The 18,616-nt window shown below is 48.3% G+C and overlaps 1 protein-coding gene across 1 annotated transcript; it reads left to right on the forward strand.

Moving 5' to 3' along the window:
* Nucleotides 1-627: 627 nt before the first annotated feature.
* Nucleotides 628-18,280, forward strand: LOC144728863 (uncharacterized). The gene is made up of 4 exons (XM_078608560.1): nt 628-684; nt 6,414-6,492; nt 6,737-6,844; nt 16,427-18,280. Exons 3-4 carry the CDS (start codon nt 6,777-6,779, stop codon nt 17,586-17,588), a joined length of 1,230 nt encoding a protein of 409 aa, XP_078464686.1. The 5' UTR covers nt 628-684; nt 6,414-6,492; nt 6,737-6,776; the 3' UTR covers nt 17,589-18,280.
* The last annotated feature ends 336 nt before the right edge of the window (nt 18,281-18,616 follow it).

Consider the following 18,616-nt stretch of genomic DNA (forward strand, 5'->3'; position numbering starts at 1 on the left):
CCGAGGAGCACCGCGTTATAGAAATATCGCGTTATTATATTTCGATTTAAAGCTTTCGTGACTGCAGGGATTCATATTCTTGGTTCTTTCGGTAAAGTAACGTAGAAGGTAAATAATAAAATAATAAAACAATTTACGCGAAGAGTAATGAAGCTCTTGCAAATTATGAACATGATATGCTTTTATTCTTGGTTCCTTCGGTAAAGTCACGTAGAAGGGAAATAATAAAATAAAAGAAACGCCGTGAGAATGTCATTGTTGTATTTTAATTATTTTATTATTTCCCTTCTACGTGACTTTACCGAAATAACCAATATAAATATCGCGTTAATATTCAATTTATTTCTATTATTTCTATTGTTTTTTACCTATGTGACCTTACCGAAAAAACCCAAGAGTATATAAATATCGCGTTAATATTCAATTTATTTCTATTATTATTTCTATTTTTTTTTTACCTATGTGACCTTACCGAAAAAACCCAAGAGTATGAATCCTTGCAGTCATGAAAGCTTCAAATCTCGAATTTTCTATTTAAAAATCGCGTTTTGTTTGACCTACCCCCACCAACACCCGCGCCTGCGCGCGATCCGTAGCGGGCGTCTCTCCCGCCAGTTTGAACAGAGAGCTGGAGCCGTGAGGGGACAGAGAGACTCAACATCGCAACATCGCAAGTTAAACAAGGTACAGTACGTTCGTTTAACTGTGGCAAAATATTACTAACGAGCGCGTGTGCTCATCTGTATCGTCCTAGTGTTGCTCGAGGAACATTGTGCTCGTGTCTCTGTGTAAGGTCGACGCGTTATCTCCGAGCTCACGCACCACGGATTTCCGATTGTCACTTAATTGGCAGTTTTCGTTTGAAGCTTTCGTGACTGCATAAATCAATACTCTTTGGTTCTTTCGGTAAAGTCACGTAGGTAGATAAACTAATAGATCACCACGTTTAGATCGCAATAAAAGCAATCGTCTTTTTCACTTGAAGACGATTGCTTGTGTTGCGATCGAAACGTCGTGATCTATTTATCTAACTACGTCACTTTACCCAAAGAAGCAAATTAACGTTAAACTTTGCTCGGACATTGTCGATTAGGCCATGTTTATACAGTAATAGCTTGCGTTAACACGTGCAAGGAAACTGTCGACATACAACAACAACAACCGCCATTCGCCACTAAGTGGCGGTGACGTCACCACGACGCTTGTGCCAGGCTAGGTGCACCTTGAGGCCACGTGAAGTGTCGAACGCTCGCTGGCAGGAGATCACGGGGCAGACCCAGATGTCACAGGTCGACTGACTGAGATGACTGGCTGATGCACCACCTGTGCCCCCTACTGTGTCCACTTGCTGTGCTTTTGGCACCCGGCACTCCGCTCGTTGTGAGCGTCGCTCCTCCGCCCTCCGTTGTTGTTGGAGGGCGACTGCCTCCAACTGCCCAGTAGCGTCCTTCACCAGCCTCCTCCACAGAGGCCGATCTTGACACCACTGCTCCCAGTCATCGGCAAGTCCACTCAGCTCCACGTCCTCCTGTACCACATCACTCCATCTCTTCTCTAGCCCGTGCTGCGCCTGTTTAGCCCCCTCGATCCGGCCGAACAAAAGCTGTTTAGGCATGCGGTGGCTGGGCATGCGGTGGCTGGGCATGCGGTGGCTGGGCATGCGGTGGCTGGGCATGCGGTGGCTGGGCATGCGGTGGCTGGGCATGCGGTGGCTGGGCATGCGGTGGCTGGGCATGCGGTGGCTGGGCATGCGGTGGCTGGGCATGCGGTGGCTGGGCATGCGGTGGCTGGGCATGCGGTGGCTGGGCATGCGGTGGCTGGGAATGCGGTGGCTGGGCATGCGGTGGCTGGGCATGCGGTGGCTGGGCATGCGGTGGCTGGGCATGCGGTGGCTGGGCATGCGGTGGCTGGGCATGCGGTGGCTGGGCATGCGGTGGCTGGGCATGCGGTGGCTGGGCATGCGGTGGCTGGGCATGCGAGCTACATGACCCAGTCAGCGCAGCCTTGCCTGCCGGAGGAGCTCACCGATGGGACTTTGTCCACTTCTTTCAAGGATTTGTGAGCTCCTCACACAATCCAGCCTGGTTAAACCCAGGATGGATCGTAGGCAGGCCAGCCTAAATGTTTCCAACCGGCGAAGATGTTCCATTAGGGGCCGTCTATCAATGACGTCACGCGATTTTGGACGATTTTTGACCCCCCCCTTCGTCACACGGCGTCACAAAAAGTCAGACCGCCCCCCCCCCAAGGTGCGTGACGTCATTTATGGACGGCCCCTTAGGGGGGTCCACGTTTCACAAGTGTAGTGACATAAGAAGGGAGGGGCTGCTGGGGGCTCTGGGACCCTGGGCGGGCCAGGCGCTTAAGCCTCTTGGCGCCAGGCGTGGGTTCCCAGGTGGGTCAGACGCTTAAGCCTCTTGGCGCCAGGCGTTGGGTTCCCAGGCGCTTAAGCCCCTTGGCGCCGCCAAAGGGGGGGGCTGTGTGTGCTCTGTGGGATATCTGGGGGCGCACACGGCCCCACCCCTCGTTGGGGACTAGGCATAAAAGGGGATCTCCCTGGACGATCAGGGCCAGTTGTAGCTCAAGACCCAAGACCCAAGACCCGCCATGTGAGGACCCTGGGATGCTGTGAGAGCCAGTGGTGGGACTCTGGAACTCCCGACTCTACGACCTTGTGAGGGCGAGTTCCAGAGCGTAGCCAGAGTAGTGTATCTAGGCTGTGTACCTAGGCTGTGTACCTAGGCTGTGTACCTGGGAGTTGTTACAGAGGATTGGGACTGTTGGACTGTTGGAGTGCTGTTGGATTGTAATAAAGAAGTTACCTCTACAAGTGTCTCCGGAACCCGTTACACAAGTATAGAGAAGTGAGGGAATGACCGTGGCCGAGAAGACCTGAAGCTTCGTGCGGAGCAACAGACCAGGTAGCTTCCACACAGCGTTAATGACCGTGGCCGAGAAGACCTGAAGCTTCGTGCGGAGCGACAGACCAGGTAGCTTCCACACAGCGTTATGCAACCGATGAAAATATAATGCCGCTCGACTGATTCGGAGTGAGACCTCCACTGTTAAACCGGAACCGGTCATGACCACACTGCCCAGGTATGGGAAACTCTCTACTCTCTCCAGAACTGCCCTATCACTAATTGGGAGTTGTGGAGTGTTCGATGGTACAAAATACCCAGGCAGGTGCTTAGTTTTGGTGGGGCTGATGATAAGGCCCCACCTCTCCGTGGCAAGCTCCAGGTTCTACAGCAGCGCCTCCAACTCCTCCTCCGAGTGAGCAGCAATTACCAGATCATCGGCATACATAACATAGTTGAGCAATAGGGAGCCATCCCTTGACCGCACCCGGGCATCGATCAGCCTCCCATTGTATCTGTAGATACAATGCATTTGCATCGTGTGCTTTCGTGATAAAGTGACGCTATTAAACGTAGACAAGGGACTTTACGTGCAGTGCAGCTCGCACTCTGATACCATTGTATGAGAGGATACAAACAACGTGTGGGACCAACATTTGTCACTATTCTTAAATTGTTCACAATTCTAATACATTATGGCCTTTTTACTTTCCAGATCCTTCAACAGTTGCAAAGAGGAGTTGGCATCTGAAGCAGATTGCAAGAGCTGCACGAACAGACCGCTTTTCGTCAACGCGTCGAGAGACAATGGGTGCATTTTAACAAAACTGTAATCCAGCAAAAAAAGCAGCGTATTAAGTGCAAATATAAGAGACTTCTACTAGACAAGCACAAGGCTGGGCGTTGATGCCGAGAAGATTGATTTGAAGTAATTTACGAAAACGGGAAACCTTTTTTTGGAAGATTGTACATGTCCATTCATAAGATTTTGACATGTTCAAAATACTTTTTATTTGAGGAAACCCAATGTTTTACTCGTACAAGAACTTGTTAATGTGCTAAGTTTTTTCAGAAAATAATTGGCTGGTGAAAAAGTTAATACGAGTGCACATATATTCTACAAAAAGGATCAAAGGCTGCAGAGACAGTTTTGCAGTTTCTAATTTAAACATTTAATTTGGGAGCTGCATATATTTTAAATACACCATATTTACCGGAGTATCTGCCATTGCTAGGCATATAACAAAGCATAATATCGATTTGTATGCAGAAATGCATGCAAAAATATCGGCAAAGAGGCTTAATAGCAAGATCGATGCATCACCCCGTAGGAAGTTTACTCAAAGGTCTGTGTCACGGGAGTTTGAAATAAAACCTGGAAAGCAATCCACTGGAAAACAAACTAATTTAAGGAGTTCTACTGTGAAAAATGCAATTGATAAACTGTTTAGCTTTTCTCTGAGATCGAAGAGATGTTTGAAAACTGTAGACTACATTGAGAAGTTTAGTTCAGATGAAGATTTTGAATCTCCTAAAGAAAAAAAGATTAGAATATTGAAAAAGGTGACCAAACAAGAACATTTAAAAAAACAGCATGGATCCCCTTTGAAAACAAATCAAGATAAAATTGCACCTCGTCCAAGCAGTGATGGTTCAACAGCAAGCAGTTATGGTATGGTCTCTCATACAGGTTGCATCATCTGAAGTAAAATAATGTTAATTTGTCGTGCGTACAATCATGAACACTTCCAACTGGAGTTGTGCCATAAAAGTTGACATTATATTAGGGGTGTACCAGATGTCCACTTTTGTTTTTAATTGATTTCCGGTAGAGCGTGTCCTCTAAATCACGTCGGCGATAAACCACATACCACACTAATAGGGATTTTTTTTGGGGGTGGGGGATGACCTCAAAAAGAAAATCGCAGTATGCAAAGCAATGCAGAATTGTCTCCATGATGCTCAGAAATATAATATACTCTACCAGGATAGTACATTTGACCGGACAGTTTGACCGAGCAATTTGACTGCTTGGTGGGATGTCACTACAGGTATCCTTCGATTTACAGAAGGGATGCGTGAAACAAAAACATGCATAAAACGAGATTTTCATACATCGAAATGGCTTTCCCCATTAATTTAAGACTTTAAATTTAGAGATGCGTTTCGGACAGTTTTCACAGCTCTACTCAATTAAGAATATACGGATATGACTTTTCACAATACAAAATATAACATAGAACAAATATTTAAAGGATTGAATAATAATTTAAAACGGGGAACTCGCAAAAGATCTACATGTTGGAATGATTGCAATGGTGAAGGGATACCGTAACGCTGTCGCTTTTGGATAACTAGCCTTTTGCCCGTCCAAGGACGGGTGTATTGCAGTAAATCTGAAACTTGCAAGCGAAAAGCAGAACGCGACCTGATATTCATTGCATTAATGCGTGTGCAATTTATAAGAGTGCGGTGACACAGACCTAATTAATTTTAAGGTTATAATCCCTTGTTCATCATGACGTCCTTTTTACTTTGATGTGTCAACAGCGTTACGGAGATCGCGTGACGTGAGGGTTCTGCTTTTGTAGTGAGGGTTGTAAGTTGACGCCGAGGAGAGGGGAGGAGGCGCCCCGGCCCCCCCATGTGGAGTGACGTCACCTGCTAATTATGATTAATGGTGGGGGGGGGGGGGTCCATTTGGATGACGTCACCTGCTCATGAATATTAATGAGGGGGGGATGGTCGATGTGGAGTGACGTCACGAGCGTTAAGGACATTCCTTGGTGATTATAGTAGGTATATACACCCTCCTGGGTCTTCTTGTTTTGTTTCATGGGGCGTGCCATGCGAAATTTCGTTTACCTGGAAATTCGATTTCGTCCACAATTCGTTGAATGAACGTTTGTAAATCTAGGGATACCTGTACTGTGACCATTGGGTTGTGCTTTCCAGAATTGGCTCGTGATTTTTGGTGGTTTCAGTAAATTGTTTAACCTTTTGTAGATTTATTACATACAAAACAACAAATAATACCATATTTTTGTTATTTTCTTTGAACCTGTCTATGTGACTTTACCGAAAGACCCAAAGAATATGAATTCCTGCCGTCACGAAAGCTTTAAGTCAAGATTTAATGTTAATTTAGTTGTGGAATTTTTTGAAAAAGGAATATATATACCTGTGCATCTCACCCTTCAATTATAATCAGTGTTTAGTTTTATTTGGTTTAATGCGTGGAATTGTTTGACATTAATGAAAATGTGTATCTTGAGTCTGCCTTTTAAAGGTTTACTATTCGTATTTGACTTAAGAACCATGTTGACACCAAATTAAGATGTTCAGTATTCAATCGAATCTTTTTTATTTGGTGCACCCTTAAGTAATATCAAAGCAAATGCAACAAAATCTTCAAATGTTTCACATAAGGGATTTAATTTGTGGGCTATCTCTTTATCATTTCAATTTCAAGAACAATTTGGAGTTTCCTAAATGTGAATTTCAGCTCCAGCTCAGTGTCTTGTGACTCTTTATGAACCTTTGACCTTGCAGATCCCAGTGATTTATCTTGTGATCAGTGGGTGTTGATTAAACCCAAACTTCCTTATTCTGGACAGAAATATTCTGGAAGGTAAGTCTAAAAAACAATGTCATTTAAGTTTTGATTTAAACTGTCTCCTGTTCCTTTAATTTAACCGCATTTTTGTTAATTATCTATGTCACACAATTGAAATACTGCAGTAAGTTTGTTTTATTTAACGATTTAAATGCAAATTGTGCATGCACTCGTATTAACATTTATTTAAAATGTTCTGCATACCATATTAATATTTATCTCCTTTGCATTATTGCTTTGTAACTTTTATTCGTAATAGAAGTGTGGATGAGGTGTCAAAGAGACTGCGGGATACATCCATGTCCATCCAGCTGAAGGAAAGGCACAAAAGGATACATTTGATTAGTCGTGCTGTCTTCCTGAAGAGGTATGCATTGTTCTCTGCGTTGTTAATTTTAGGTAAAGTCCATTGAACAAAGTAATTTTGCCGTCACGTGTAATATTTTATTTAACTTGGTTATGTTTTAAACTGGTCGATTTTCTAAATAGAGTAAAATTTGTCTTGTGCACAACCTTATCTGCATTTCCTATTAGTGGGGCTGAACCACAATCTTTCCTATTGCTTACCAATGAGTTTTCATTTGAATTTTTGCCAACAAGAACCTTTGACAACTGCAAGATTCCCCCCATTAACCGTTTCCATAGATAATGAAAGCATCAAACAGCAGCTAACATTCCTTTTTATAGTTATTTGTGGATAATATAAATGATGGCAACTGGATAATTAAAGACAAAGATGAAGATTATAGACCATAGTTCTTAATTGCCAGGCCCACGGGCCACTGACGCCCCCTGGTGGCCTTCAGTGGGGTCCCTGATATGCGGCCTCCAACAATACACACATTTAAAAACACCCCCTCGTGCCGTCAAACCCAATAGTTTCAAATGTCTAGCAGCCCTCACACTGATGTCTTATCGGCAAAAGTGCCCCCCCCTCTCTGAAATTGAGTGAAGAACACTTTATTAGACATTGTCACTACCATAGCCACCATCCTCTAATGTCGTTGCTGGCATTAATACTTGTTGTAAGTTACTGGTGGTTTATCATTTCCACTGCTTTCACGTCACTGCTGCTATGACAGTATACTGGGACAAGTGTTAGAAGGGCACCCAGAGAGGTTAGTGACCACACATGATTCAAATACAATACTACTTTATATTATGTCGCTGTGGTCAGTTACAGCCTGGATAAGGATTACAATTAGGAGTGCCAATTGCCACCGGTCTGAGATGGTGGTGAAGACAATGGATGAAAGTGGTTATGGTAATGTTGATGAAGATTATTATGATTTTGTATATTTAAAAACGTTGAGGATGTCATCTTCACAACGTTTTCCAAGTTACTGCGTATGCAACTGCATTTGTAAGTTGCTGCATCCTATCCCCTTTATCTGTGATTTTAACAGATAATTTCAGACGATACAGTTTTTTTTCATCAGACAGGAAGAAAATTGCTATTTTATAAGAATGTGTTAACCCATGATGGGGGTCCTCCCAAACCATCACAGATATGAGGATACTAACTGTATTGTCAATATCAAAGTGTTTTCTGCAATTGTACAATTTTCTGTGGTTACCTTCAAATCATCTGCAGATGTAACAGCACCTGTTTGTGATATATGGCATGAAGTTAAATCTGACTTCAGAGCAGACAAATTCACTTCATAAATCTGAATTTACTATTTTGTGTATAATTTGTAGATAACCCTTTGTAAGATTCTGTGATGCCGTCTGTGAATGTAAAAATATGACAACTAAATCGCAGTTATATGAAACGTAATCAGGTGCTGTTAACGTTAAAGATGGTTCCATCCGAAAAAAACCAAGTCGTTCTATATATGTGAAGTATTGGAAAATGACGGCAGGAAACTCCTTGACGGGAACACACTTCTTTTATTAAATCTTGACTTGTAACAATACAACGCGTGGCCTCTCTTCTTCACAATGCGCTTCTCTTGACTCTGGATTCTGTGCTGCTGGCTCTCTGTGCCTCGTGTAGACTCCGCGCCTCGGCTACACTCCTCTCTCGCCTCGTGTAGACTCTGCGCCTCTGCTACACTCTCCACTCGCCTCGTGTAGACTTTGCATCTCTCTCTCTGGCTACACCGTATGCATACTCGGCTCGTGTAGACCTTTCTCTCTCGCTGGCTACACACTATACATTACTCAGCTCGTGTAGACCGTTCTCTCTCGCTGGCTACACACTATACATTACTCAGCTCGTGTAGACCGTTCTCTCTCGCTGGCTACACACTATACATTACTCAGCTCGTGTAGACCGTTCTCTCTCGCTGGCTACACACTATACATTACTCAGCTCGTGTAGACCGTTCTCTCTCGCTGGCTACACACTTATACCTTACTCTCCTCTACTCTCCATTACTCTCCTCTCCGGGCTCTATCTCTGCACCTTCGTCTTCATTCTTAGATGGTTCCACTTCTCCCTCTGCTCCTCTGTGCATCACCTTATATACCCCTTCTTCCCGGGAGACGGAGCGGATGCGGACCTCAACGTCGGCACCGCTCCTCAGTTACCCAATCCCCACGCGCTATCCCTACGATCCGGTTCCGCTCAGCGCGTGTTTCCACTCCCCGACCAATCACACCGCGCTGCTACCCGATCACTCCCTCTGGGCGCGTCACCGGCACACAGCCAATCAGCAGCACTACCCCCACCCGCGCACTGACGCCTGCTCCTCCCCGTCAGCGCGCGTCACCACACACACCCGTACATACGCGCTGGCACACGACATATACACCCAGCGCGTATCACCACTACATCACCCCCTCCCACATAGCTCGCAGCCGGCCCGGCTGCTAACAACAACCAACCGCGACGATAAAACGACAACCAACAAAAAAAACCCCGTAGCCCCCCGAGTGTGCCCCGTAACATAACACAACAACAACAACAAGAATAACTATGTACAGATTGACAATGAACCCGAAAAGTCAACAATAACACGATACGAGCAAATTCGAAACGAACGCGCCCCACGTCCCTGCGACTACACGCAGTGACGAGGCGCTCCAACTGCCCCGACTCCTCACGAGGCAGGTCATGCAAAGTAGCACGACCTGGCGCGAGTCCGTCTGGCTGGTCCATCGTATGGGGCGGGACACTGACGACCGTCCGGCGGTTCCGGCTGCTCCAGACGGCGCGGAACGGGCCTGAAAGGGCCGGCCCCGCCGCGGAGATCCGGCCGCCGGTGATCGGCAGCTGTCAGTTCCGAGACACCTGGGAGCAGATCAGGCGAAAATACGTGTGGATCAGGCAGAGACATTTCCCCCTCTGGGTCGCCGGTCACGTCACACGCCCGGCCATCACGACACAAGGGGAGGCCATATGGAGGCGAGAACGGTTTCAGTCGGGAGGGGTGAACGTACCACCGGCGCTTTCCCCACTTTATCTGAACGCACTGGGGCCGTGCAACGCGCATGACCTCCACGGGTCCCCTCCACGGTCTCAACAATTTAGGCGACGTAGCCAAGGGTGCCTGAGGGCAATGCAGCCAGGCCCTGTCACCTGGTTTCCATTCGTGCATGGACGCCTTCCGTGCCCGCAACCGTTCATTAGCAATTTGGCGAGCCCGCGAATTAAGCCGCGCGGCCTCCCTCGCCTCTGTCAGCTTGTGAATATTAAACTTAATATGTTCTGCCAAATTAGAATTAGTTCGTGGAGCGGACAGGCCAAGTTGCGTTTCTATTGGCGGGTCAGCTTCCCGACCGTACATCAAATAGAATGGGGAAAACCCCGTAGCTGCATGGGGGGCCATTCTATACGCGGCAAGGACTCCCGGGACCTGCAGGTCCCAATCTACATGTGCCTCGCACACCTGCTGGCACAGCATGGAAGTCAAGGTTTTGTGGAGTCTCTCCACCATCCCGTCAGTCTGCGGGTGGTACGGGGAGGTACGCACCTTCTTGGTACCCAACAGATCGCACACCTCTTGCAACAATTTACTCGAAAAATTTTTACCTTGGTCGGTCAGCAGGCGTTCGGGAGCCCCCTTGTCCAGGACATAGCCCTGGACGAAGGCATCCGTCACAGCCGCTGCCGACTGGTTAGCGAGAGGCCACGCCATAGGCCATCGGGTAAAGTATTCGACCCCCACTAACAAATATTTATTCCCTCTCGGCGTGACTGGGAAGGGCCCCAAAATATCGAGTGCAACGAGCTCGTTGGTACGCGAGACCTGAATAGATTGCAGCGGTGGATTAGCTGCCACGGCCGGTGGTTTACGCCTGGCGCACTCAACGCACCCCTTCAGAATATGCACCACATCACTTCCCATTCCCGGCCAGTAATAGTCACGCTGAAGCAGGGCAAGCGTCTTGTTAACTCCCAAGTGCAAGAGGCGTTCGTGTGCCGCCAAGACAACCCTCCCCCTCACAGCGGAAGGCACCACGAGTGCGTTCCGCCGGGACAAACTGTCCCATTTCAATAACACGCCCCGCTCAAGTACATAGGAGCCGGTACGCTCCTGGTCCCCCTCGGGACCCCCAACCTTGCGGCGCAATGCTAGCAGCGAGCTGTCCGCCATCTGGAGGCGGCCCCATTCGCTGAGCGACAGCGAGAGCAGCGAGTCCCGACCCTGAGAGGCAGTGGAATCATCCCCGATCGGTGCGCCCGCTGTCGCAGCCAGTGCCCCCATCTCCCCCGCAAGCGTCGGTTTACAGCGCGCCGATCCCGACAAACACGCGCATTCATCACAAGGCAACAACCGCGACAAGCAATCGGCATTCGTGTGTCGCAACCCCTTACGGTACGTAGTCGTAAACTGATAGTCCTGGAGGACTTCCAACCAACGCGACAACTGGCCCGAGGGCTGGGCGACCCTCAATGAATACTGTAGCGCCGCGTGGTCCGTTCGGACTGTAAAGTGACGACCATAAAGATATGGCCTAAACTGCTGCACAAAAAAAACAATGGCAAGCAGCTCGCGACGGGTGACACAGTAGCGCTGCTCCGCCGGAGACAACACCCTACTACCGTAGGCGACAACTCTTTCGACACCCCCAACGACTTGGGATAGCACCCCCCCAATGCCCGTGTTGCCAGCATCCGTGTCCAGCAAAAAGGGACTGGCAAAATCGGGATAACACAAGGGTGGGGCACCCACCAAGGCGTCCCGGAGGGAGCGAAACGCGGCCTCCTCCTCCGGTCCCCATTTGAACTTCACTCCCTTCGCCGTTAGAGCGTGCAAGGGTTTTGCAATAGTGGCGAAGTGCTCAACGAACCGCCGATAATAAGAAGCAAACCCGATGAAACTACGCACGTCGGAAACGGACGTAGGTGTCGGCCACGAACCGACACAATCCGTCTTCGCGGGATCGGTGGAGATCCCCGAAGAATCGACAATGTGACCCAAGTATCTAACGGACCTACGAAGGAGGTGACATTTGGCCGGTTTAAATTTCAACTTAGCCGATCGCATTCGCAAGAACACCCCTCTCAATCGCCGGAGGTGTTCCTCAAACGTTTTACTGAAAACAATGACATCGTCCATATAAATCAAGCATGTATCCCACTGCAAGCCCGACAAAACCAGCTCCATAAGTCGCTGAAACGTCGCTGGAGAGGAGTGAAGTCCCATGGGTAACCGGTTAAACTGGAACAGCCCCCCTGGAGTCCGAAATGCTGTCTTAGGTTTCGACTCTTCGTCGAGCGGCAACTGCCAAAACCCCGATAACAAATCAAGAGTCGAAAAATATCGCGCACCAGACAATGCATCGAGGGACTCATCCATCCTGGGGAGCGGATACGCGTCAGCCACAGAGATCTTATTCAGGCGACGGAAATCAACGCAGAATCGCAGGGACCCGTCCTGCTTCTTAACCAGCACAATAGGCGCTCCCCACGGGCTAGAGGAGGGCGAAATAATATCGGCTTCTAGCATATCGTTAACAGCCGACTGAACATGTTCCTTCTCCACGGGACTCAGTCGGAAGGGATTTAGCCTGACCGGCGCCGCATCGCCCGTTTCAATGTGATGGTGCAACAAATCCGTGCACCCAATGTCATACTTATGTTTACTGAATACATCAGAGAATTCAATGAGCAACTCGCGCAGCGCACCCAACTGCGCCGCCGACAAATCGTCCGAGGCGGCACATAACGAATGGACCCACTCAAGGTCTTCCCTTGGCTCAACGTTCCGCGCGGGGCTCGAGCCCACCTGTGCAACCAACCCATCATCCCCAGGGACCTGCGCCGCGTGAGCCAGCACGGTGCCCTGCGGAATGACAGCTGGTCGCGACCCCGCGTTCAAAACCATCACAAACGGATCCCTGTCAGCCCGCACCAAAGTGTGAGCCACCGATAAATCAAGACCCCCGACAGCCTTGTTAGAAGGACCCAAAAGCATACTCTGTCCCGAAGCCTCCCTCACCCATGGTTTCCGCAACCGGAGGGGAATCAACATCTGTGAACCCGGGGGCACTTGCACTGTCTGCGTCGCCACCGCTTGTATCGTAGCGCACGCCGTCCGAATGTCAGTAGGGCCCGTCAAAAATGAAATCCGGCGACCCGATGGCAGTTCAATGCATCGTTGATCGATAAGAATTTTAATGGGCATTTTAGCCAAAAAGTCAGTGCCCAAAAGACACGGAACTGCCAAAGAAGACGAAACGAAAACGGGTCCCGACAATTTGATATCTCCAATGCAAATGGACGCCCTAACCTGACCGATAATGCCCAACGATCCCCCATTAGCGGCGTAAAATGGCACATCCACTGGAAGCAGCGGACGACATTGGACCGGAAGAATATTATAAATGAGGTCCGATATAATAGTTGCCGATGCCCCCGTGTCCACTAACACCCTAATCTCAACCCCATCAATAGATCCCGTAACAACGGACGAACCCGCCGAAGCAGCCACAATTCTATGCCCCAATTCCGCCCATTCAATGTCTCCCTGGTCCCGGCCGAACCCCCCTCGCCGAACCGAATCCCCGAACCTTAACCGGCCCTCCTCCGCCGCAACGCGGCGTCCCATGTGTGCCGAATAAACAGGCCGAGCGTGTGAGGTGCCGCGACTTGCCGGGGATTGTAGAGATGACTTGGGCTCTCGGTCGTCGTCCAGCCGAGCTCCCATGGCGCGCTGCCGCGGAGCGCGGCACCCGGACGCCACGTGGCCCCGGAGGCCGCAGTTATAGCACGTGACGAGGGTCGGAGTAGATCTTGGTTGCTCCGACTTTCGGCCCGATCGCAGAGGCGACCGGGCCCCCGGCCTCCAGTCCCCTGGTCGTCCCGTGGCGAACGCCTCCTCTCGTGGGCTGACGACTTGGGGTTCGGCGACCACCAAACCCGGGGCTGCGACGACAGCAGCGTTGCAACCAACGCCTTGCTTCCGTTGTAGGGCCTCGTGCGCTTGAATACTCGTGGCGACTCTCAAAGAAGAAATATCAATCTCGTCAGCTGTGTTGATAGGGACCCCCAGGTCCTGCGCCAACTTGAGCAGCTGCTCCAAAACCATCGCGTCTTGGCCCTCCTCGTCCATCCGAGGGAACGCAGCATCAGCAAGAGCCAGCAACGCCGTGCGATAGGCCAGCGCGGTCTCCGTGGCCGCTTTCCGTCTTGCGTAGAACTGATGGCGGCACGTAGAGGGAGGCCCGTAGACCCTAGCCAACAAACCCAGCGCATCCTTCAGCGTGGAGCGGTCCGACTTCCGTGCAGCCCTGAAGGCCGCGAGCGCATCGTCGTCCAGCATGGCGGGCAATGCCCGCAGCGCCGTAGCATCGGACCACGCTGACATCTCTTGATGCGCCAAAAACCTTCGCTGAAATTGGCCCCAGTCTCCGCCTTCCGCCTTGAAGGCTGACAACGTGGGCAGGCGCTGCTGAAAAATGAAGTCATCCGCCTCGTGGTTCCTCTCCGCCTGTCCGTCGGTGTCTAAGATGGCGGCTCCAGCAGCAGACGTAAGATGGCGGACCCCCTCGCGCGCTGATGACGTCGATGCGCGCGCTTGGGAACCCACCACCACGTGGCGCTCGCCGTTCCCGCCAAAAGTAGGCCCAGGCGCAATGGCGGGAATCCCCCATTCGTTTTGGCGGGAATCTGCGGGGCGACCTTGTAAAATGTCCCCCACCGTCCCCGCTCCTCCCGACGAGCTGATCTCCGCCAAGATGGACGCGGCGGCGAGCAGCAGCTCCGCCAGTCGGGAGTGCGCCTCACGAAGCCCGGCGTCTGTCCCCGGTCGCTCGGCCGGCGCCGTCGACGGACCCTGCAGCGTGGGCAAGTCCTCTTCCTCACCCCCCGCCACCAGCGGCCCCGAGTCGTCCAGGTCTTCCTCGCGGTCAACCCGTGGGTCCTACGGGTCTTCCTCGTCTCCATACTTGGAAGCCCGTTTCACTTCTGACGCCAGATGAAGTATTGGAAAATGACGGCAGGAAACTCCTTGACGGGAACACACTTCTTTTATTAAATCTTGACTTGTAACAATACAACGCGTGGCCTCTCTTCTTCACAATGCGCTTCTCTTGACTCTGGATTCTGTGCTGCTGGCTCTCTGTGCCTCGTGTAGACTCCGCGCCTCGGCTACACTCCTCTCTCGCCTCGTGTAGACTCTGCGCCTCTGCTACACTCTCCACTCGCCTCGTGTAGACTTTGCATCTCTCTCTCTGGCTACACCGTATGCATACTCGGCTCGTGTAGACCTTTCTCTCTCGCTGGCTACACACTATACATTACTCAGCTCGTGTAGACCGTTCTCTCTCGCTGGCTACACACTATACATTACTCAGCTCGTGTAGACCGTTCTCTCTCGCTGGCTACACACTATACATTACTCAGCTCGTGTAGACCGTTCTCTCTCGCTGGCTACACACTATACATTACTCAGCTCGTGTAGACCGTTCTCTCTCGCTGGCTACACACTTATACCTTACTCTCCTCTACTCTCCATTACTCTCCTCTCCGGGCTCTATCTCTGCACCTTCGTCTTCATTCTTAGATGGTTCCACTTCTCCCTCTGCTCCTCTGTGCATCACCTTATATACCCCTTCTTCCCGGGAGACGGAGCGGATGCGGACCTCAACGTCGGCACCGCTCCTCAGTTACCCAATCCCCACGCGCTATCCCTACGATCCGGTTCCGCTCAGCGCGTGTTTCCACTCCCCGACCAATCACACCGCGCTGCTACCCGATCACTCCCTCTGGGCGCGTCACCGGCACACAGCCAATCAGCAGCACTACCCCCACCCGCGCACTGACGCCTGCTCCTCCCCGTCAGCGCGCGTCACCACACACACACCCGTACATACGCGCTGGCACACGACATATACACCCAGCGCGTATCACCACTACATATGTACCGAGGGTGCTTTTTCCACATGACACACGTTTTGAACTTCGTTCACAAGCAAAAATAAACTTTTAAACTACGGTCAACTTTTTTTTCTACAATGTTTGACACGTGCCAGATAGTATGGGACGCAAGAGCTGTTTTTTGGGGGGTTTCATCTTCATTTTATCAAATGGTACTGATTGATATTTACGCAAAACTTTAGTTTTATTTGAAAAGCAACCTAACGTTGGTAATGAGATTTTGTAACTAAATGGTACTGTTTATGTTAATTTTTTTAACAGCAAAATATTTAATACGTGCATTTTTAATGATGGGCTTGCACAAACTGTTTGAACCTTCAATTTTTTTTTATACAAAAAAGGTCTGATTTCCTGCTCTAATGAGCATGGAGCAGGTGCTCATCTATTTACAGCCCTGAACCAGTGGTGGAAATTCCATATTCTTATGGCTGCCATAAAGGGCTACTGATTTTATTCACCCTGGAGGGATAAAGCTGAGTCGACCCCCAAATCAGGATTTGAACTTGCAACCATCTTATTGCGAGCCGCTCCCTCTTACCACTCAGTCATCTAGAGATTATTGAATATGTTCAGTTGTCAATTAATTGAAGTAAATTTTGTTTCAATTCCTGTTCACAGAAATCTGAAATTGGGAGAAAAGACTGTGCAGAGGTTTTTGAATGAGAATATCTCAATCAAAATCCACGGTCAACAGCAGCATGAAGATTCACCAAAACGGAGCACACTCGCCCAAGAAGTGTCACAAGATACAACAGATGAAGAAAAAAAGTGCGCAGAAAAATCCAAGCAGAACACTTCTGTCAGTGGCATTGCAATTGCTGTTGGAGAGTCAATGGCAACTGCCAATGCACCTTTGAAGGAAGATTTTCTGTTAAACATCTCGGCTAATGATCCATGTTCAGTTGAGAATGACACAAATATACAGCCTGAGCACAGTTGTCAACGACAGCATGTATCAGAGTTGGAGGGGCAGCAGATACTCAAGGTAGCCTTAGATATCAGGTCGTCAGCATTGGATCCTTCAAAATGTAGCACACATGCAGAGCAGTTGAACAATAATGCTCCTTTATCGAGAAAAAATTTGCTTTCTAGGAAAATGAAAAATGTCTCGCCTCCAAATCTTGATGTGTTGAAGACGTCAACAGGTACAACTTTGGATTGTGATGTAAAGCAAACACTTGATGAGTTACCAAAAGATTCTGAAATAGCTGACACAGTAATTCAAAATGAAACTTCGAATAACATTAGTTCGCGACTAAGAAAAAGACCAAATGACAGTGGGCTTAGTGGTGATCAAAGTTTCCATGGTAAACACCTCAATCCAGATAATTCAATCAGAGGAGCAATTGATTTCCAGACACCCGATAACACACAGTCTGCAAAACGGTACAAGCTACGTTCCCACACAGAACTAGATGCACAGCCGCAGTCAAGCAGCATTTCTATACAGAGTATCAAAAGCTTGTATGGTTTACCAAAGAATATCTCACCCCTGAAGCAGAGTGTGCCTGTCGACTATATTCTTGCCAATGAAGATGACAGCCCTATTTTACAAAACAATGGGTCCAAAATGGATACCCAAGAAAATGGGGATGATGAAGCAGATGCAATCTCTGCGTCTAGGCAAGTGAAAGTTAACAGTACGTCTCATTTCCAGGATGAGGATGAAGCATTTTCCCTCTCCCAGCAACCAATTGTTGCAGGACCATTTCGTTCTTTATTTTTTAGGGCCATTGATTCCAGAAGAAGTACAATGTGGTCTTTTGTGAATGAAAACTGATACTTGTATTCTTCAGTGTTGTGCAATTTATTTGGATAATTTTAGTGGAAATCTTTTTTTAAATGTTCCTGACGTTCTAACATTTGACTAGACTCCTGTCTCATTCAAACATTTTATTCAGGAAGAATAGTTGTTATAAAACAATATTTTATGATAAATTTGACATTGTAGAGAAAGTGACAATATTTGTTTACATTGGCTTTGATCAATGTGTTGTTTGAAATAGATGTTAAATACGCTGTGATGTAGTTGCAATTCATTTTGCCTTTAAACAAAAGCTTTGAGACCTATATTATATTGGGATTTCATCAAAAGGACAGTGATTATTTGATATGTTCCCACGTGCATTGCATACGTTTTGCTTTGTTTTGTATGCATGTTCAACTTTCGCACCGTAAGTGAAAACGCATTTCTTTAGAACTATTTTTTTTATGTTTAGTTTGTTGTCCTTCCCCGCACCTCCGAATAGCACGGTTGGCTATGTACGGTTTCAAAGCAGTCCAACAACATACGGAGCCAACTTTGCTAGGGGAAGGACCACGAACTAAACACAAAAAGCAGTTGTTTTTTTATATGTGCTTGAAATTGTATTCACATCTAATTAAACTATTGTACATGTTGTTTTGTGTGCCACCATGTATATACTGACTTAAAATATGTGAAATAAAGTTACTCTTGTTTTAATAATTAAATACACGTAATGCCTTTTCGAAATTGTCAGCAATCAGTGTCGATACCCCATGACAGTTCATTCAGAAACATTGAGGTGTTTTAATCTCTAAAACATGGTCCTTGAAATTCAATTCTGCAGCCCACATCAATTTGTGACTTGAACTCACCTCCATAGCTACAGATGAACATATTTGAAGGTGGAAAGTGCTGTACAGCTAATGTGTTCACTGCGGACGCTGATTGTGTTTAGCGAAAGTGTATTGCGATGAGGCGTGGAGGCTGGTCTTTCTTTTCATCACGGCGCCTTTGTTCAGTTGTGGGCACATTAATCCAGTCAAACAGGGAGAGCTCCATCA

The sequence above is a fragment of the Lampetra planeri genome, chromosome 2 (assembly GCF_965212315.1).
Source record: "Lampetra planeri chromosome 2, kcLamPlan1.2.h2, whole genome shotgun sequence".
NCBI classification, from domain to species: Eukaryota; Metazoa; Chordata; class Hyperoartia; order Petromyzontiformes; family Petromyzontidae; genus Lampetra; species Lampetra planeri.

Coding starts and splice junctions, on each gene's coding strand:
- LOC144728863 (XM_078608560.1), top strand. CDS start 6,777: ATGTCCATCCAGCTGAAGGAAAGGCACAAAAGGATACATTTGATTAGT. Junction 6,845..16,426: donor CGTGCTGTCTTCCTGAAGAG/GTATGCATTGTT, acceptor TCCTGTTCACAG/AAATCTGAAATTGGGAGAAA.